The following is a 16,220-nucleotide window of genomic DNA, read 5'->3' as shown; positions in this document are numbered from 1 at the left end:
GATACTTCATTCAAAATGTACTATGCAAAATGCTTGCTGTTGTTGTTATAGTATTGTTCATTTACTTATCAATTACTGGGAGGTTGTAGATATAGCTATGACAAGCCAACTATGCTTAAAGACATTTGTCTAACATGCAGGCATAGAAGGCTCTGTAAAAATAAATTATGGATGTATTTATAAAAGGCAAAAAATAAATATCTAGCTTCATAATCATTACACATAAAAAACTATTCAACTATTTTACAGGTGTGTCCTCATACATCCAGCCTCAACACGCCATGTACTGCGAGATGCCTGGCGTTACTGAGCTTCCAGGTCCTGTACAACTCTACTTACATCGGAGATTGTGCTGATTAATTTGATATATGACACCTGTATATAGAGTGTGAGTGAGTCCGTATATGGAGCAGAACAGAACTTGTGTTGGAAAAAAGCTGCGGATGCTACATTGTTGCAAATAACAGGTATTTTAGTCAAAAAAAGGCACCCGGCGCTAGAAGACTCTCACATGGCCTAGCGTGCAAAGAGGGGTTGTTGGGCAAGACTGCAGCAAAGATGTATGAGGACACATCTGTATTTTTGTTTTTACAAGGCAGTGATAATGAGATTTGTAATTTCTGCCTCTACTGTTTCTCTAAAGAATTTATTTTATTCTACCTCCCAACCGTCCCGATTTCAACAAGACAGTCCCACTTTTGGGCTCTGTCCCTGCAATCCCACACACAGACCACAGTGTCCCACAAGCAAGGGGAAAGGGGGTTGGATTCTTTTAACCTATAGATTATTTTTTTTTTAGTTTTTAGGGGCTTCCTGTTAATTATATAATAGGAAACAATATTCTTTTATGTTGTCAGCTCTCTGCATTTATTCTCATTCATCAATATAATATACAATCCATAGCAACAATAAATAGTTACCTGGATCTTGCACTATCAATGAAGTTGGTTCTGGTTGGCTTATCTGTGGTCCTGGTATCCGACGAGTAAATGGTGCTATTGGATATTAAGCAAAAACTAGTAAACATGGATTGTCTTGTCAGCTAATGTTAACATTCACCTATCACCTATTTAAACATTCACATTGTTTAAAATCAGTAATGTTACCAAAAGCAAAAGGGGGTTTATCTTTTCCCAATTTATATCACTACCAAGCAGCATGTATACTGTCCCCGCTGGGAGCGTGGTATGCAGTGGATACCCTTAATTGTGAGTTTCCTTGGAACGAGGCCTGCTCTTTCCTCTCCCTCTGTCTAGTGTTTTAGGAATGCCCCGTCTCAGAAGGCTCGAACCTAATCTCAAGATCAGTTGTGGTCCAGTCTGCTCATAGATCTTGGCTAGCTTTGGTGGTTTTATTACCAGAACTTTCTCTCCCTCCGTTGGATTTCCCATTAGATGGAGTGGCAGGCCTCATTCCGTATTTGTCATTTCACCTGTGGATTTCCCTAAGGGCTAGAACCCTTCAAGAGGTAATGGAGGAGGGTATTTTGATGTCATACACCCAACTCCAATCTTGGTTCTCCCTCTCCAAAGGAGGCTTTTATAAATATCTCCAGCTCTGACACTGACTTTGGAGTGTAACCCTGCCACATAGTAGAGTGTTACCGATCCCCAAGTATATTCATAGCTTGATTATGAGAACAGATCATAGAGGTACAGTGTCCAGATGGTATGCCCTCCTCAATTGCCCCCCACATCCTGTGAAACTTAGATCTCAAGTGAAATGGGAATCTGACCTGAACTGTACTCTCACGAAGGAGGAATGGCGCTCTGTATTTCACTCTTGCTTCCATGTGTCCAAATGTGTTTCACACACAGAGCAGTTTTATAAACTAATACACCGCCAATACCTAACCCTTGCCCTTCTACATTCTATCTAGCCAACTACCCCCAATGGCTGCTGGCAATCGTGTGGTAAAGCAGGTACACTCATCCATGTGTTCTGGACGTGTCCTTTGCTTCCTGCTCTCTGGTGTCAAGTTTTTAGTCTCATTTCTGGGATTGTCCATTTCCCGATTTTTCCCCATCCTACACAGGCCCTGCTACACTTATTCCCCCTGAACATACCCCCACGAGCTCGATATGTATTGGGCCACATCTTAGCTGCCGTGAAGTCACTACTGGCACGTAACTGACGCACCCCTGTGATTCCTAGGATCTCTGCCACTCGAGCTGCTGTCCAAACTTACTTCAAATTTGAGATTGCAGGAGTGACCTTTGCCCCAGGGAATTCAAGGCAAGCCACAAAATGGGCGGTATGGAGTGAGTATAGGAAAGCGCACCTCCCTTGATGACACCTCCTATACGACTGTAGTCTGCTACTGTTTGGGATGTCTACATGCTTCTAGTCGTATCCCTCTCCTTTTGTTATAAGGTATCACTATTTTCAGTAACATCTTTTATTAAGTAAGGCCTGACATGGTTCAGTGAAGCGCCCTTGTGAGATACGCTGCTTACTTCGCTGCCTGATACCCTGCCTCCTTCGGGAGTTAATTTCTAAGTTCTGTTCTAAATATTGACCTGCATGATGTGGATTGCTATGCTGTATGGGATTATTTCAGATAACACTATATGTACCACTATGCGATTCACTTTCCCCTCTCCCCCACATATTTTCTCTATTTCTGTAAACCCCCCTCCCCCCCATTCCTTTCTATTTTGAAAAATTAATAAAAAATGAATCTTGAAAAAAAAAAAAAGAAACAGTGTATTTGTAAGGACCTTTATAACAAATGTAAAGGCATATTATGCTTGAACATGAAACATTTTAATATGCAATAGGAGGCTGTGAACATCACTTGGAATTACGGTAAAGCTGCATCGATAATTTTATTGTGGTCCCCTATGGCGGTTCAAAGTAAAATGAGCGATGTTATGGCCGCAATGTGCCGACCTTATGAGCTTTCCCACGCAATTTCCGGGAGCACCTTGCTTACAGTGCTCAGAATTGAATAAGCTCCTCAATTTGGTAATAACAAGCAAGCAGTTTACCACTTTCCATGAACATATTGCCACCAATCTTCTAATCTTCTTTTGGTGTAATTTTTCCGTAACATGACCTGGAACCCCTTTCACACCTGAAATGCAGGGGCAAAACCCGGGAATACTGCCACGGGCTCATGCAGGGCCATTCCCGGGTTGGCACCTTTCACACCAGCATTTTTTGCCGAGACGTCCCGGGTCTGCACCTTTCATACTGAACCCGGGATGGCCCTGCATTTTCTGAGAATGGGCGTCTCAGAAAAACCACAAGACCAGGAAGTGCCCTGAATAGCCAATCAGCATCAGCAGAGGCAACCCGGGAAGGGGGAACATGTCCCTGCACCATTCACACTGTCCAGGGTCCAGGGATCATCCCGGGACCAACCCTGGTAGATTGCAGGGTTGAAATGCGGGGACAGAAATCCCGGGATTTTGTCCCTGTACCCTTTCACACCGAGAAATTTCCCGGGTTGATGCGCGTTCATGTGTTTTAACCCGGGAAATTTATGGCTGTGTGAAAGGGGTATTAGTGTACCGCATCCCACGCTTGCCATGCTGTGGGCAAGGCGTCTCGCTCGGCACAGGTTACTATTCCCAATTGTAGTCCACGTTGATGGTATGAAAAAGTTAAAAATCTAATTAAAAGAAAAAAAGCCATGTCGACCTTTTCATATGTCAACCTGTCCTGTGAGGACCATTTTCATGTGTCGAACATTTGCCCATGTCGACCATGTCAGTGTCGACCAATAGTGGTCAACCTAGTGACTGTCAATCTAAGTAGGGTCGACCTGCCAAACGGATATCCCCTTGGACTCCTCTTCTGTGATCTCATGACTTCATGTGTGTTGGCAGCTACACACCACTTCATTATGTGTAGAGAAGACTATGCACCTTTTTTTTCTTGCCACGTCCTCGTAAAATAAGATCTTACGGGATGCGGTTAGCATGGGTCTGGGACTCCAGGTCGACAACAAAAAGGTCGACACACCTTAGGTCGACGCCAATTGGTCGACACACCTTAGGTCGCCATGGACAAAAGGTCAACAGGAACAAGGTCGACATGGAAAAAGGTCAACATGAGTTTTTTTAATGTTTTTTTGGTGTCCTTTTCTTCGTAGAGTGACCGGGAACCCCAATTAGTGCACTGCGTCCCCTCGCAATGCTCGCTTCGCTCACCATGCTTCGGGCATGGTGCCTTCGCTCATCTTCGCTGGGCACAGATTACCGTTCCAATCGTAGTCCACGTGGATCGTTAAGTATGAAAAGGTTCCAAAAAAGAAAAAAAATTGTGAAAAACTCATGTCAACCTTGTTCCTGTCGACCTTTTGTCCATGTTGACCTTGTTCCTGTCGACCTTTTGTCCATGTCGACCTTTTGTCCATGTTGACAAAAGGTGTGTTGACCAACTGGTGTCGACCTAAGGTGTGTCGACATTTTTGTTGTCGACCTGGAGTCCGGATATCGGTTAGCATCCCAGCAGTCAGGATGCTGGAATCCTGACATCACTCGGAATCCTGGTGCCTGAACACCGACCGCCGACATCCCGAAGGTAAGTATCTGGATCATTATTAGGGTTAGGGCATGGGGGAGGGGACGGGTTAGGGTTAGTAACTAGAGAGGGGGTTAGCTGTAGCTAGCCACCCCCCCCCCCCCCCGAGTCTTAGCCCAAGCCGCCACCCCCGGAGTCTTAGCCCTAGCCACCACCACCCAAATCTTAGCCCTAGCCGCCACCACAGGCGGGTTAGTGTTAGGGTGGGGGAAAGGGGAAGTGTAAAATAATGACCACATCCCCTGTTAGCATTCTCATTGTCATGATGCCGCTGGCATCCTGACAGATGGGATCACATACCCAACCCTTACAAGCAGAGCAATCTATGACCTCTGTCCCATATCTGCATCTTCTCCATTAACCTTATGTGTTCTTGTTCTGTTCTATATAGGCTAGTGTTTTTGTTTAATATTTTTGAAATACTGCCTGATCAGCACTGCAGAGTTCTGTAGAGCTTTATCGATAAGTGGTGATGTTCATATAATTAAGACTTTACTGCACAACCACTAGGTGTAAACAGTGCAATTAAAGCAAAAATAAAATACAAAAAACACAAGTGACTGACTGGAAACTGAGATAACGTTTTTCAGTTTATTCTTCTTCATCATTCATCTCATTTCTTTCTCCTACCCATATGTATACTTATTTTTATTTAAAAGTATTGTTAAAAAAATGTACATATAAAATAATTTATAAAAAAAAACTAAGCTTACATTTTTTGTCCTTCTGGTATGCCTGGAACAGCCCTGTTGACAAGTAAGAAACTGACATGATTATCTGGTAGACACAATTACAGTCTGATTTGTAGAACCGCTCTGTGAATGACTGTACTTCACAAACACAGTCATAGATGGCACAAGGATCCATTAGCACTACAAAGAAGACATTTACTCATTACGAGACAAAACAGGTATTGATAGTAGTGACAGCTGTTATTTGTATTCATTTTCCTCAATTAGATCATCTTTTCATGACACTCATGTAACAGCAAATGCTACTTACTATTACATTTGATACTACAGCTGTATATATATTTTTGACATGGTTAAGGTGGGTACTCACGGAGCGATATTCTAAGCAATCTGACTAGATTGCTTAGAATTTGAGCATGATCGCTCCGTGTGTACCCCCTATAGCGATAGCGATGCGCAGCCCCGCGCATCGCTATCGCTGCTGATCGCGCTGTGCTGAGCAGCAGGAGAGATGTGTGCTGAGCGGTTCACTCAGCACACATCTCTCCCACATCGGCCCATCTATATGGGCCTTTATAGCCTGATTTACTAATCTACATAAAGTCCTACCACTTCTTGTGAGTACTGTAGGTATAATCAGTGCACAGGACTACTGCTGGTATAAACAGTGGGGGTCATTCAGGTGTGGTTGCTCATGCAACCATTGGTGCAAAGTACCAATTTTTGGTACTTTGCGCATGCGCACGCCCTGTTCTGTGCATGCGCAAACGGTTCCTGCCGCACAGGATGCGGCTTGCCATCAGGCTGTTTTTGATTGACAGTCTGATGTTATTTCGTGGGGCAGGGAGTGGGCGACGACGGCCTCCATTTGTGAAAACAGAGGCGTGTTGCCACCATTTTGGGGGTGGAAAGAGGCCAGGGATCTCCATCATAGGACAGAGTTTTCCTGGCCTCTGAGACAGACGGCTTGCACGGCACCATGGGTGCCGTAAGCTGCCCCGATGGTGGGTGGTTTGATCTAATTCTGCGTCCTCGGATGCAGCTTGGATCACTAGTGCAGCAGGAGGTGTCTAAATGTCAATTGTTAGCTAATCAAAGCTCGCAGACCGGCAGCGGTGTCTCCTGATTGGCTGCCGGACCGCAAGATTTGATTGGTTCATGAGCTGGAGCCATATTTCAAATGGCCGCCAGAGAACTTTCCTCCCCTCAGACACGAGAAGCAGCAGCAGAAGACCAGCAGTGGTGAGCATTACTGGGGAAATTATGTGTAACTGGCACTACGGAGGTATTATGTGTAACTGGCACTACTGGGGTTATTATGTGTATCTGGCACTACTGGGGTCATTACTTGTATCTGACACTATACCTGGGACATTATGTGTAACTGGCACTATAATGGGGCATTATGTGTAACTCGCACTATAATGGGGTATTACGTGTAGCTGCCATTATGCTGGGGGCAGTACGTGTACCTTGCACTATACTAGGAACATTATGTGTAAGGAGCACTACTGTGGGCATTATGTGTAAGGCTGCCAATTGTGTGTGTAGAGAGGGGTGTGGTAATATGGTATATATATATTTAGAATTTGATAACATAATATATAGTTGCAAGGCCACACCCACTTTCCCAGGAGCGTACCCCCTTCCCCAAAGGAGCGCTTAAAAAAATCTTGCTCAGGGTGCTAATAGGCCTGGAGCTGGCCTTGGTGCGGGTACTGATGGTTTAATCAGCGTTTGCAGGAGTACTGCTGGTATAATCAGCGTGTACAGTGGCCAGGGCCGGATTAAGGGACTCATGGGCCTGGAGTTGAAAATATTCAAAAGCCTATTATGAGAAGCAGAGGAGGTGAGGCCAATGCCATGTAGGCAAGTAGACACCGTACACTATAAGCCACAATGACTCCCCAAATATATAAAAGTACAAAAATTGCATAATTTTGTGTGGAAAATAGAAATGCAATTTGAATCCTTATGATTTATGGCCGATCATGTGGTCAGCTGGTGGCTGGTCATCATCATGCTGTCATGGTGATGGGCCGATTTTTATGTGGAGGCCTGGAGCTGGAGCTCCATCCGCCCCACTTTTAATCTGGCCCAGTGTGCGAGAGTACTGCTGGAATAATCAGTGTGTGCAGGAGTACTGCTAGTATAATCAGCGTGTACAAGAGTACTGCTGGTATAATCAGCATGTGCGGGAGCCACACACTGAGCAAGTAACAGAGATAAATGCCAGAGCTAAGGTGCTAAAGGTTTAGGGGTCTATTCATGAAGAAGTGAAAAGGGTGAAGAAGAGAGCCAGTAAAGAAGTTGCCCATGGCAACCAAATAGCTGCTACATATAATTTTATAGTATGCATTTTATAAATGTTATCTCAACACTGATTGGTTTCCATGGGCAACTTCTCAACTGGCTTACTTCTCCATTCTTTTCACTGCTTCATGAAAAAACCTAATATAAACTGACTTTCATCAACAGTTCTGCAATGCCACAGTGTTTGTGTTAGGGTCTCCTGCCCTGTGCTGCCACGTCGTCATGGCAACCGGGAGACAAGTGCTAGTGGTGTAACCTGAGCGCAGCTGATACTCCGGTTCGGGTCTTTTGCTGTGCAGTGGTTATAGGCTCTGTGCACGGCAGGGGATCCGGTGCTGGTTTTTGTGCTCACAGTCTGTGAGGTCTGAGTGGGGCGTGGACAGCACCTGCTTTATAAGGCCTCTTTTCAGGGTAAGCAGATGCTGCTGAATCTTTGTTGGTTAGTCAGTTCATGAAAGTTAGCCAGTACTGTGTAGCTTTGTATTTGTTTGTTGCTTACTGCAAATAGGCCTGGGGATTTGGTATTACACTCTGCCAATCCAGACCTAGCAGTAAGACTGGAGTCAGTCGTTTAGCTTGCTGGGGTTCTGTTATTACTCTGTGAACTTAGCAAGTTTGCGGCTGTATTCTAAGACTTGCCTGTCTAATCCTGTCTCACTGTGCTAGGTGTCAGGGGTCAGTTTAGTGGCAGTAAGCTAAAACCTGTGCACTGCAAGTGAGAATTAGGATTGTGGAGATTCTCCTTGTGTCTATCATTCCATCTCTGACCAAGGAGTTTACTGCCACACCCGTTGGTAACCCTTTAGGGTTTTGCTGTTGCCCTTAGCAACAGCATTTCGGGTTCTCTACGTATTAAAACACAACATCTTGCTTTTCCATTTGAGCAGTTCTAATACAAGGGAGATACCCAGTTCCTTAGCCTCTGGGCTTCTCTGTTCACTTTGTGTGTATTTTGTTACCCTATCACCTTCTGTGTACATTATGTCATATCCCCCAGTTTGTCTGTGAGTCCATCTGTTTTGCATAACAGTTCAAACACCAGTACATTCCTGCAGACACTGGAGTGCATAACAGTTCTGACACCAGTACTTTCCTGCAGGCACTGGTGTGCATAACATATTCAGCAGCCTAATACTCCTGTTGAAATTTTGTGGGAATATGGAGCATACCCCTCAAAATACGTTGCAACAGGTGGTCGATCAGGTGCAGGTCCTGACTCGACAATTTAATGATTTGTCCATTAAAATGCACTCCTCCCAGGCTGCTGGCGGAGCTCCCGCAGCAGCAGCACCTGCAGGGGTTAAGGAGCCGAAAGTAAATCTCCCGGATCGTTTTTCTGGAGATCGCTCGCAGTTCTTTTGTTTCAAGGAGAGCTGCAAGCTATACTTCCGGCTTAGGCCTCAGTCTTCTGGGTCGGAGATTCAGCGGGTGGGCATAGTGATTTCCTTGCTACAAGGAGACCCACAGGTCTGGGCATATGGGTTGCAGCCTGACTGTCCGTCGCTTAAAAGTGTTGATGCTTTTTTTACGGCACTGGGCATGTTGTATGATGACCCTGACAAGACGGCCTCAGCCGAGGCTCAGATTTCAATCCTTAAGCAAGGGCGAAGGCCAGTTGAGGTTTACTGTACGGAGTTTCGGAGGTTGGCCCATGATACCCAGTGGAATGACCCAGCCCTGAGACACCAGTACCGAAGAGGTCTTTCTAACCAGATAAAGGACCAACTGGTACAATATCCCTTGCCTGATAGCTTGGATCAGCTCATGCAGTTATCCATCCGGGTGGATAGACGGCTGAGAGAGCGTAGGCTTGAAAGGGAGACTGAGATTTCCTTCCTTCCCAAGGGAACCTCAGACTCTGAGGAATTTTCTGAGGAGCCTATGCAGATTGGGGCTACCCGCCTCTCCTCGCGTGAGAAGACGCGGAGGAGACAGCAGGGGTTGTGTTTGTACTGTGGGAATAAAGGTCATGTGGTTGTATCATGCCCAGAAAAGCCGGAAAACTTCAGGGCCTGAGGGTGATGGGAAATATCCTGTCAGGCCAGAAGTCAGAATTTCCCAAGAAGACTTTTATCATTCCGGTGACCTTGAAGATCCTCGGTCAAACTGTCAAGACTGAGGCCTTTGTGGACAGTGGGGCCGACTGGGTTTTTATGGACCGCCAATTCGCCCTGAAACACTCTGTTCCCTTAGTACCCTTGGCATCGGAAATTGAGATTTGTGGGTTAAACGGGGAACCATTATCCCAAGGTAAAATTACCTCTTGCACTAGCCAGATTTCTTTGTTTATTGGAGCCACACACTCTGAAAAATTGTCCTTTTATGTGACTGTCTGTACTTTTGCCCCATTGGTGTTGGGGTTACCCTGGTTAAGGGCCCACAATCCTCAATTTGACTGGGTCTCTGGGGAGATTCTTAGTTGGGGTACTGATTGTTTCAGGAGTTGCTTGAGCCTTCCAGTCAGGCTCTCACAGCTAAGTTTGCCAGGATTGCCAGGGTGTTATGCAGATTTTGCGGACGTGTTCTCCAAAAAAGTTGCAGAGGTACTACCTCCCCATCGCCCCTATGACTGTGCCATTGATTTGTTGCCAAATGCTAAGCTTCCCAAGAGCAGGTTGTACTCCCTGTCACGTCCTGAGACTCAGGCTATGGCAGAGTACATTCAGGAGAACTTGGCTAAGGGATTTATCAGACCTTCACAGTCTCCAGTTGGGTCGGGGTTCTTCTTCGTGGGTAAAAAGGACGGTTCGTTGCGACCCTGCATCGACTTCAGGGAATTGAACCGTATCACGATTAAAAACTCATACCCACTGCCTCTCATTTCGGTCTTGTTTGACCAGCTTCGTACTGCCACCATTTTTTCTAAGATTGTACGCACCGCGTAGGTCAATCTAATCCGAATAAGAGAGGGGGATGAATGGAAGACTGCCTTTAATACCCACTCAGGGCATTATGAATATTTGGTGATGCCTTTTGGGCTCTGTAATGCCCCGGCAGTCTTCCAGGATTTCATGAATGATGTGCTCAGGGAATATTTGGATAGATTCTTAGTTGTATACTTAGATGACATCCTAATCTTCTCCCATTCCCTGGAGGAACATCGGAAGCATGTACGCTTAGTCCTCCAGAAACTCAGAGACCACCGGCTTGGGGCGAAGCTGGAGAAGTGCGAATTTGAAGTTCAGCAAATCGCATTTCTAGGATATATTATCTCCCCAGAAGGTTTCCAAATGGAGGGTTCCAAGGTACAGGCAGTCCTGGATTGGGTGCAGCCCACTAGTTTGAAGGCGCTTCAGCGTTTCCTGGGCTTTGCAAATTTTTATAGACGATTTATCGCTGGATTTTCGTCTATAGTGGCGCCCTTGGTGGCACTCACTAAGAAAGGGGCGGATGTTGCTCACTGGTCTTGTGAGGCTAAAGCGGCTTTTGCCCGTCTCAAAAGGGCATTTGTTTCGGCCAAGGTGCTGCGACACCCAGATCCAGAGCGTCCTTTTGTGGTGGAGGTGGATGCCTCTGAGATGGGTATTGGGGCAGTGCTTTCTCAGATGGGAATGTCTGATAATCGCCTTCATCCCTGTGCTTACTTTTCCCGTAAATTTTCGCCTGCCGAGATGAATTATGACGTGGGTAACCGGGAATTGTTGGCTATTAAGGATGCACTCGAGGAGTGGAGACACTGGCTTGAGGGGGCTAAGTTTGTGGTCTCAATTCTCACTGACCATAAGAATTTGGCATATTTAGAGTCAGCGAAGCGTCTCAATGCCAGGCAGGCACGATGGGCTTTGTTTTTTTCTCGCTTTAATTTTTTGATAACATATCGCCCTGGGTCAAAAAACATCAAGGCTGATGCGCTCTCGCGGAGTTTTGCTCCAATCCAGGAGACCACCGAGGAGCCGTTGCCCATTGTTTCCCCATCATGTATTAAAGTGGGCATTACCCAGGACCTCTTATCATTAGTCCTTAGAGCACAGGAGCAGGCTCCTCCAGACCTTCCGGTAGGTCTTTTGTTTGTGCCTCCTAGGTTAAGACAGCGAGTGTTCCTGGAATTCCATGCCAAGAAGTCGGCAGGTCACCCGGGTATTGCCAGAACTCGGGAGTTGCTATCTAGGGCGGTGTGGTGGCCCTCGGTGGCTAAGGATGTGGATCAGTGGGTTCGGGCATGTGACATCTGTGCCCGAAATAAGACTCCTAGAGGGGTTCCTTTTGGCCCATTACATCCACTCTCTATTCCATCTAAGCCATGGACCCACATTTCAATGGATTTTGTGGTGGACTTGCCCAAATCCTCGGGGATGACAGCCATCTGGGTTGTCGTTGACAGGTTTTCGAAGATGGCGCACTTCGTTCCACTGGTTGGGCTGCCATCAGCCAGACGCCTGTCTGAATTATTTATGCTGCATGTTGTGCGTCTCCACGGGTTGCCACTTGATGTGGTCTCTGACCGCGGATCCCAGTTTGTGGCCAAATTCTGGAGGGCATTTTGTTCCGATCTCCAGATTTCTGTCAGCTTGTCGTCAGGCTACCATCCGCAGTCTAATGGGCAGACTGAAAGGGTGAACCAGTCCTTGGAGCAGTTCCTCAGGTGTTATGTCTCCAAGTGTCAGACTGACTGGGTTGCTCATCTGTCCATGGCGGAGTTTGCCTATAACAACGCAGCTCACTCTGCTACAGGGATCTCTCCCTTCCTTTGTGTGTATGGGCATCATCCTAAGGCCAATTCTTTTGACCCCCTGGACTCCACGCCTGGTGGTTCCTCTGTGGTTTCGGTCCTTAGAGGTATTTGGCGGAAAGTGAAGAAAGCCCTTGTGTCTGTGTCATTAGTGACCAAAAGGGTTTTTGATAAGCGGAAAAGACCCTGCAGCTTCAAATTAGGAGACTTCGTCTGGTTGTCTACCAAGAATTTGAAGTTGAGACAGCCATCTCATAAGTTAGGGCCCCGGTTCATCGGCCCTTATAAGATCACCAGGGTTATCAATCCGGTGGCATTTCAGTTAGATCTGCCCCGTTCTTTGGGTATCAATAAAACATTTCATTGTTCCCTTTTAAAACGGGCGATTAGTAATCCTTCTTCCAGTGGAAGACCTTCCCCTCTTCTGATACGTGGCCAGAGGGAGTTTGTTGTTGAAAGGATTCTTGACTCCAAGGTGGTTCGGGGTCGGCTGTCATTTTTGGTGCACTGGAAGGGGTATGGCCCGGAGGAGCGGTCGTGGGTGCGCAGTTGTGATCTTCATGCCACCAGACTGATACGCTCTTTCTTCTCGCAGTTCCCCGATAAACCCGGTGGTAGGGGTTCTTTGACCCCTCGTCAGAGGGGGGGTACTGTTAGGGTCTCCTGCCCTGTGCTGCCACGTCGTCATGGCAACCGGGAGACAAGTGCTAGTGGTGTAACCTGAGCGCAGCTGATACTCCGGTTCGGGTCTTTTGCTGTGCAGTGGTTATAGGCTCTGTGCACGGCAGGGGATCCGGTGCTGGTTTTTGTGCTCACAGTCTGTGAGGTCTGAGTGGGGCGTGGACAGCACCTGCTTTATAAGGCCTCTTTTCAGGGTAAGCAGATGCTGCTGAATCTTTGTTGGTTAGTCAGTTCATGAAAGTTAGCCAGTACTGTGTAGCTTTGTATTTGTTTGTTGCTTACTGCAAATAGGCCTGGGGATTTGGTATTACACTCTGCCAATCCAGACCTAGCAGTAAGACTGGAGTCAGTCGTTTAGCTTGCTGGGGTTCTGTTATTACTCTGTGAACTTAGCAAGTTTGCGGCTGTATTCTAAGACTTGCCTGTCTAATCCTGTCTCACTGTGCTAGGTGTCAGGGGTCAGTTTAGTGGCAGTAAGCTAAAACCTGTGCACTGCAAGTGAGAATTAGGATTGTGGAGATTCTCCTTGTGTCTATCATTCCATCTCTGACCAAGGAGTTTACTGCCACACCCGTTGGTAACCCTTTAGGGTTTTGCTGTTGCCCTTAGCAACAGCATTTCGGGTTCTCTACGTATTAAAACACAACATCTTGCTTTTCCATTTGAGCAGTTCTAATACAAGGGAGATACCCAGTTCCTTAGCCTCTGGGCTTCTCTGTTCACTTTGTGTGTATTTTGTTACCCTATCACCTTCTGTGTACATTATGTCATATCCCCCAGTTTGTCTATGAGTCCATCTGTTTTGCATAACAGTTCAAACACCAGTACATTCCTGCAGACACTGGAGTGCATAACAGTTCTGACACCAGTACTTTCCTGCAGGCACTGGTGTGCATAACAGTTTGGAGAGGGTATACATACAGTAAGGATGAACATCGACCATCGATGGTTAATAGCCAATGTCAGATAGTTTTACCATCGATGGTGGAGAACCAATGGTGGGACACTGAGCCTAGCTACACTCCATGATGCACCAATGAAGCCATACACCAAGGTTCTGATTGGTTGAATGCTTAATAAATCATAGAGCATGATGACTATCGCTGGGTGAAACCATCAATGGTTTCCCTGCGAATGGTTTTATAACATCGAGGTTAACCATCGATGGTGACCATCAATGTGTAACCCACTCATTGCTAGTCCTAATATACAGAGAAGGCTGCTGGGAGAATATCTTGCATGAGTTGCTATTGTATTATGGGACTGGCTGTTTGCAGTTAAACAATACCAGGGCCTGAGGCTGAGGGCACAATACCCAGTCACCAGGCTCTATATCTAAAACGACAGAGACACATGCACAACATCCAAGGTCACAAAATTCTGACCAAAACATTCTAAAGCCTTTACTGAGCTTATTAGGTAATAACAGCTAGAATTAGACTATAAGAAATTCACTCTTAACCAATATGGAGTTTTTCTTGCAATGCATTTGTAATCTTCTGTTAGGGTGGATGGTCCACTGAATTGAACATTTGAGAATATAGAAGAATCAACATAAAATCAATTTTGAGACATGTACCATCATTATTACTATATCTGTGTTGAAAATAAATTTTTAGTTTAAAGTAATATAATTTTACAACCAAAAACAGCTGAGGTGAATAAATCACCAGTGATTATAGATACAAAGCCAGGAAATGAGCACACAAATCCAGTGAATAAACAATGGGAATTACTTTAATAAAACAAAATAAGAAACCTGTGATGATTTGCTGAGAAGTTTAAAGATTGTTTTAATGCATTAAACCTGAAAATGGTCATTCACTAGTAGTTTTATTTTAAATGGCAGAATTTTTTTGCCAAAAGCATTAAAATAGGGCATCAATATGACCTCATTCCATGTACAGTAGCTCCAGACCTGAATATAAATCATTAATAGCAAAACTTGGAAATAATAATAGTTATTTAGTCGATTAATTATTTGGTATAAGTTTTCTTGATAAATACATATATTTCCATTATAATGTAAATATTTAGGAATTATTTACACACACATTAATTCACAGATCAATTATTCAATATGAAAAATATAGAAAATATACACAGCTGTCAGGTACCTATACAACAGTTAAACTGTTTAACATGGTATATATTGTTTTTTTTTTCTTACTGCTTATTTTCAGTTGTTGTGGTGGTAGTGGCGATGTTCCTGCTTGTTGGACCCCAAGATTTTCTGTTTTTAAAATAAAACAATAAATTTGGTTAGTTTTATGCTTCTGATAAAATAATAACAAATGATCCTTTTGACAATTTCATAAAATGGTCTAATGAGAAAACAGGTCGCTTAAATCAGTCGGTTTTAAGGGTATCAATGCTTGAGCACAGGTGACATAATTAGTACCAAAGTTAACTTAATTTAACCATCTGTGGTCAACCATGGAGATCCTTAAAATCTGGTCTGTAAGGTTCCTTAAGGACTGTGTTTAGGAACCACTGGTAAGGGGGGTACTAAAGGGAGAGATGTGTGCTGAGCGATCTTAACACAGACTGCTCAGCACACATCTCTCCCCCCCCACTCAGCACAGTCGCGGTGCGACTGCAATTTCAGCATGAGCTCAGGGGACGTGGGGGGGTTGGGTGGTAGTTAGCATGCTGGGCAGCCTTGCCCTGTGACGGGCGGCCCCCAGCATGCAAGCAAAAGGATTGCACATTCTGCTAAAAAGCAGAATTTGCAATCCTTACTGAATAGGGTCCATAGTCTGCTTTTGTATGTGCCATAACTTTTACTATGGCCATTTATACTACAGTCACAAAACGACAAATGACAATAACAATGAAGGCTGTAAAGAACACTATGTGCATTCATCCTTCTTCTGTAACTCTGAGAAGAATGCAGAGCATGAAGCCAAGGAAAACAATGAACGTCCAGTACAAACAATGATTCATAGTATTCTTTTGTCATAAAAATAATCTGAACAAAAGATTCTCCGATACGCAGATTCATTAATATAACCCCTTGATACTACAAAGGCTTTCTCACTTAGGGCCTTATTCACCACTAATGGGTAATGTGATGCAATCGCTGTGTACACGCGCAGGGCCCATTCTGCACAAGCGCGGCCCAGGAGATATGCGATCATATTGATGTGGGAGCAGTTGGGGGAGGTGACGCAGCTTTGCTGGGGCGTGACGGTGGAAATGTGGGCTGGTCCAGACCGTTTTGGGGGCAGCCACGTGATGTCACATGTGGCCGCTGTGTAAGTTGTTGGCAGGCTGCGCAGGCATGGAGCTACTCTTATTTTGCCGGGTCTGCGATGCGACTGCAATGCAGTTGG

General features: G+C 45.3%; 1 protein-coding gene across 4 annotated transcripts in view; it reads right to left on the bottom strand.

Annotated features, from left to right (window-relative positions):
• SCEL (sciellin) overlaps positions 1-16,220 on the bottom strand; it is a 118,559-nt gene that overhangs the window by 51,863 nt on the left and 50,476 nt on the right. For all 4 annotated transcript variants that reach the window (XM_063952984.1, XM_063952986.1, XM_063952985.1 and 1 more), the window contains 3 exons: positions 15,056-15,118; positions 5,244-5,276; positions 921-995 (listed from right to left, as the gene is read on the bottom strand). In XM_063952984.1, the coding sequence (XP_063809054.1) occupies positions 921-995; positions 5,244-5,276; positions 15,056-15,118 (171 nt within the window). The remainder of the gene's footprint in view (positions 1-920; positions 996-5,243; positions 5,277-15,055; positions 15,119-16,220) is intronic.

Source organism: Pseudophryne corroboree, chromosome 2 (genome assembly GCF_028390025.1).
Source record: "Pseudophryne corroboree isolate aPseCor3 chromosome 2, aPseCor3.hap2, whole genome shotgun sequence".
Lineage (NCBI taxonomy): Eukaryota > Metazoa > Chordata > Amphibia > Anura > Myobatrachidae > Pseudophryne > Pseudophryne corroboree.
The sequence above is the reverse complement of the archived record's forward strand: the minus strand, read 5'-3'. Positions and strand labels throughout refer to the sequence as shown.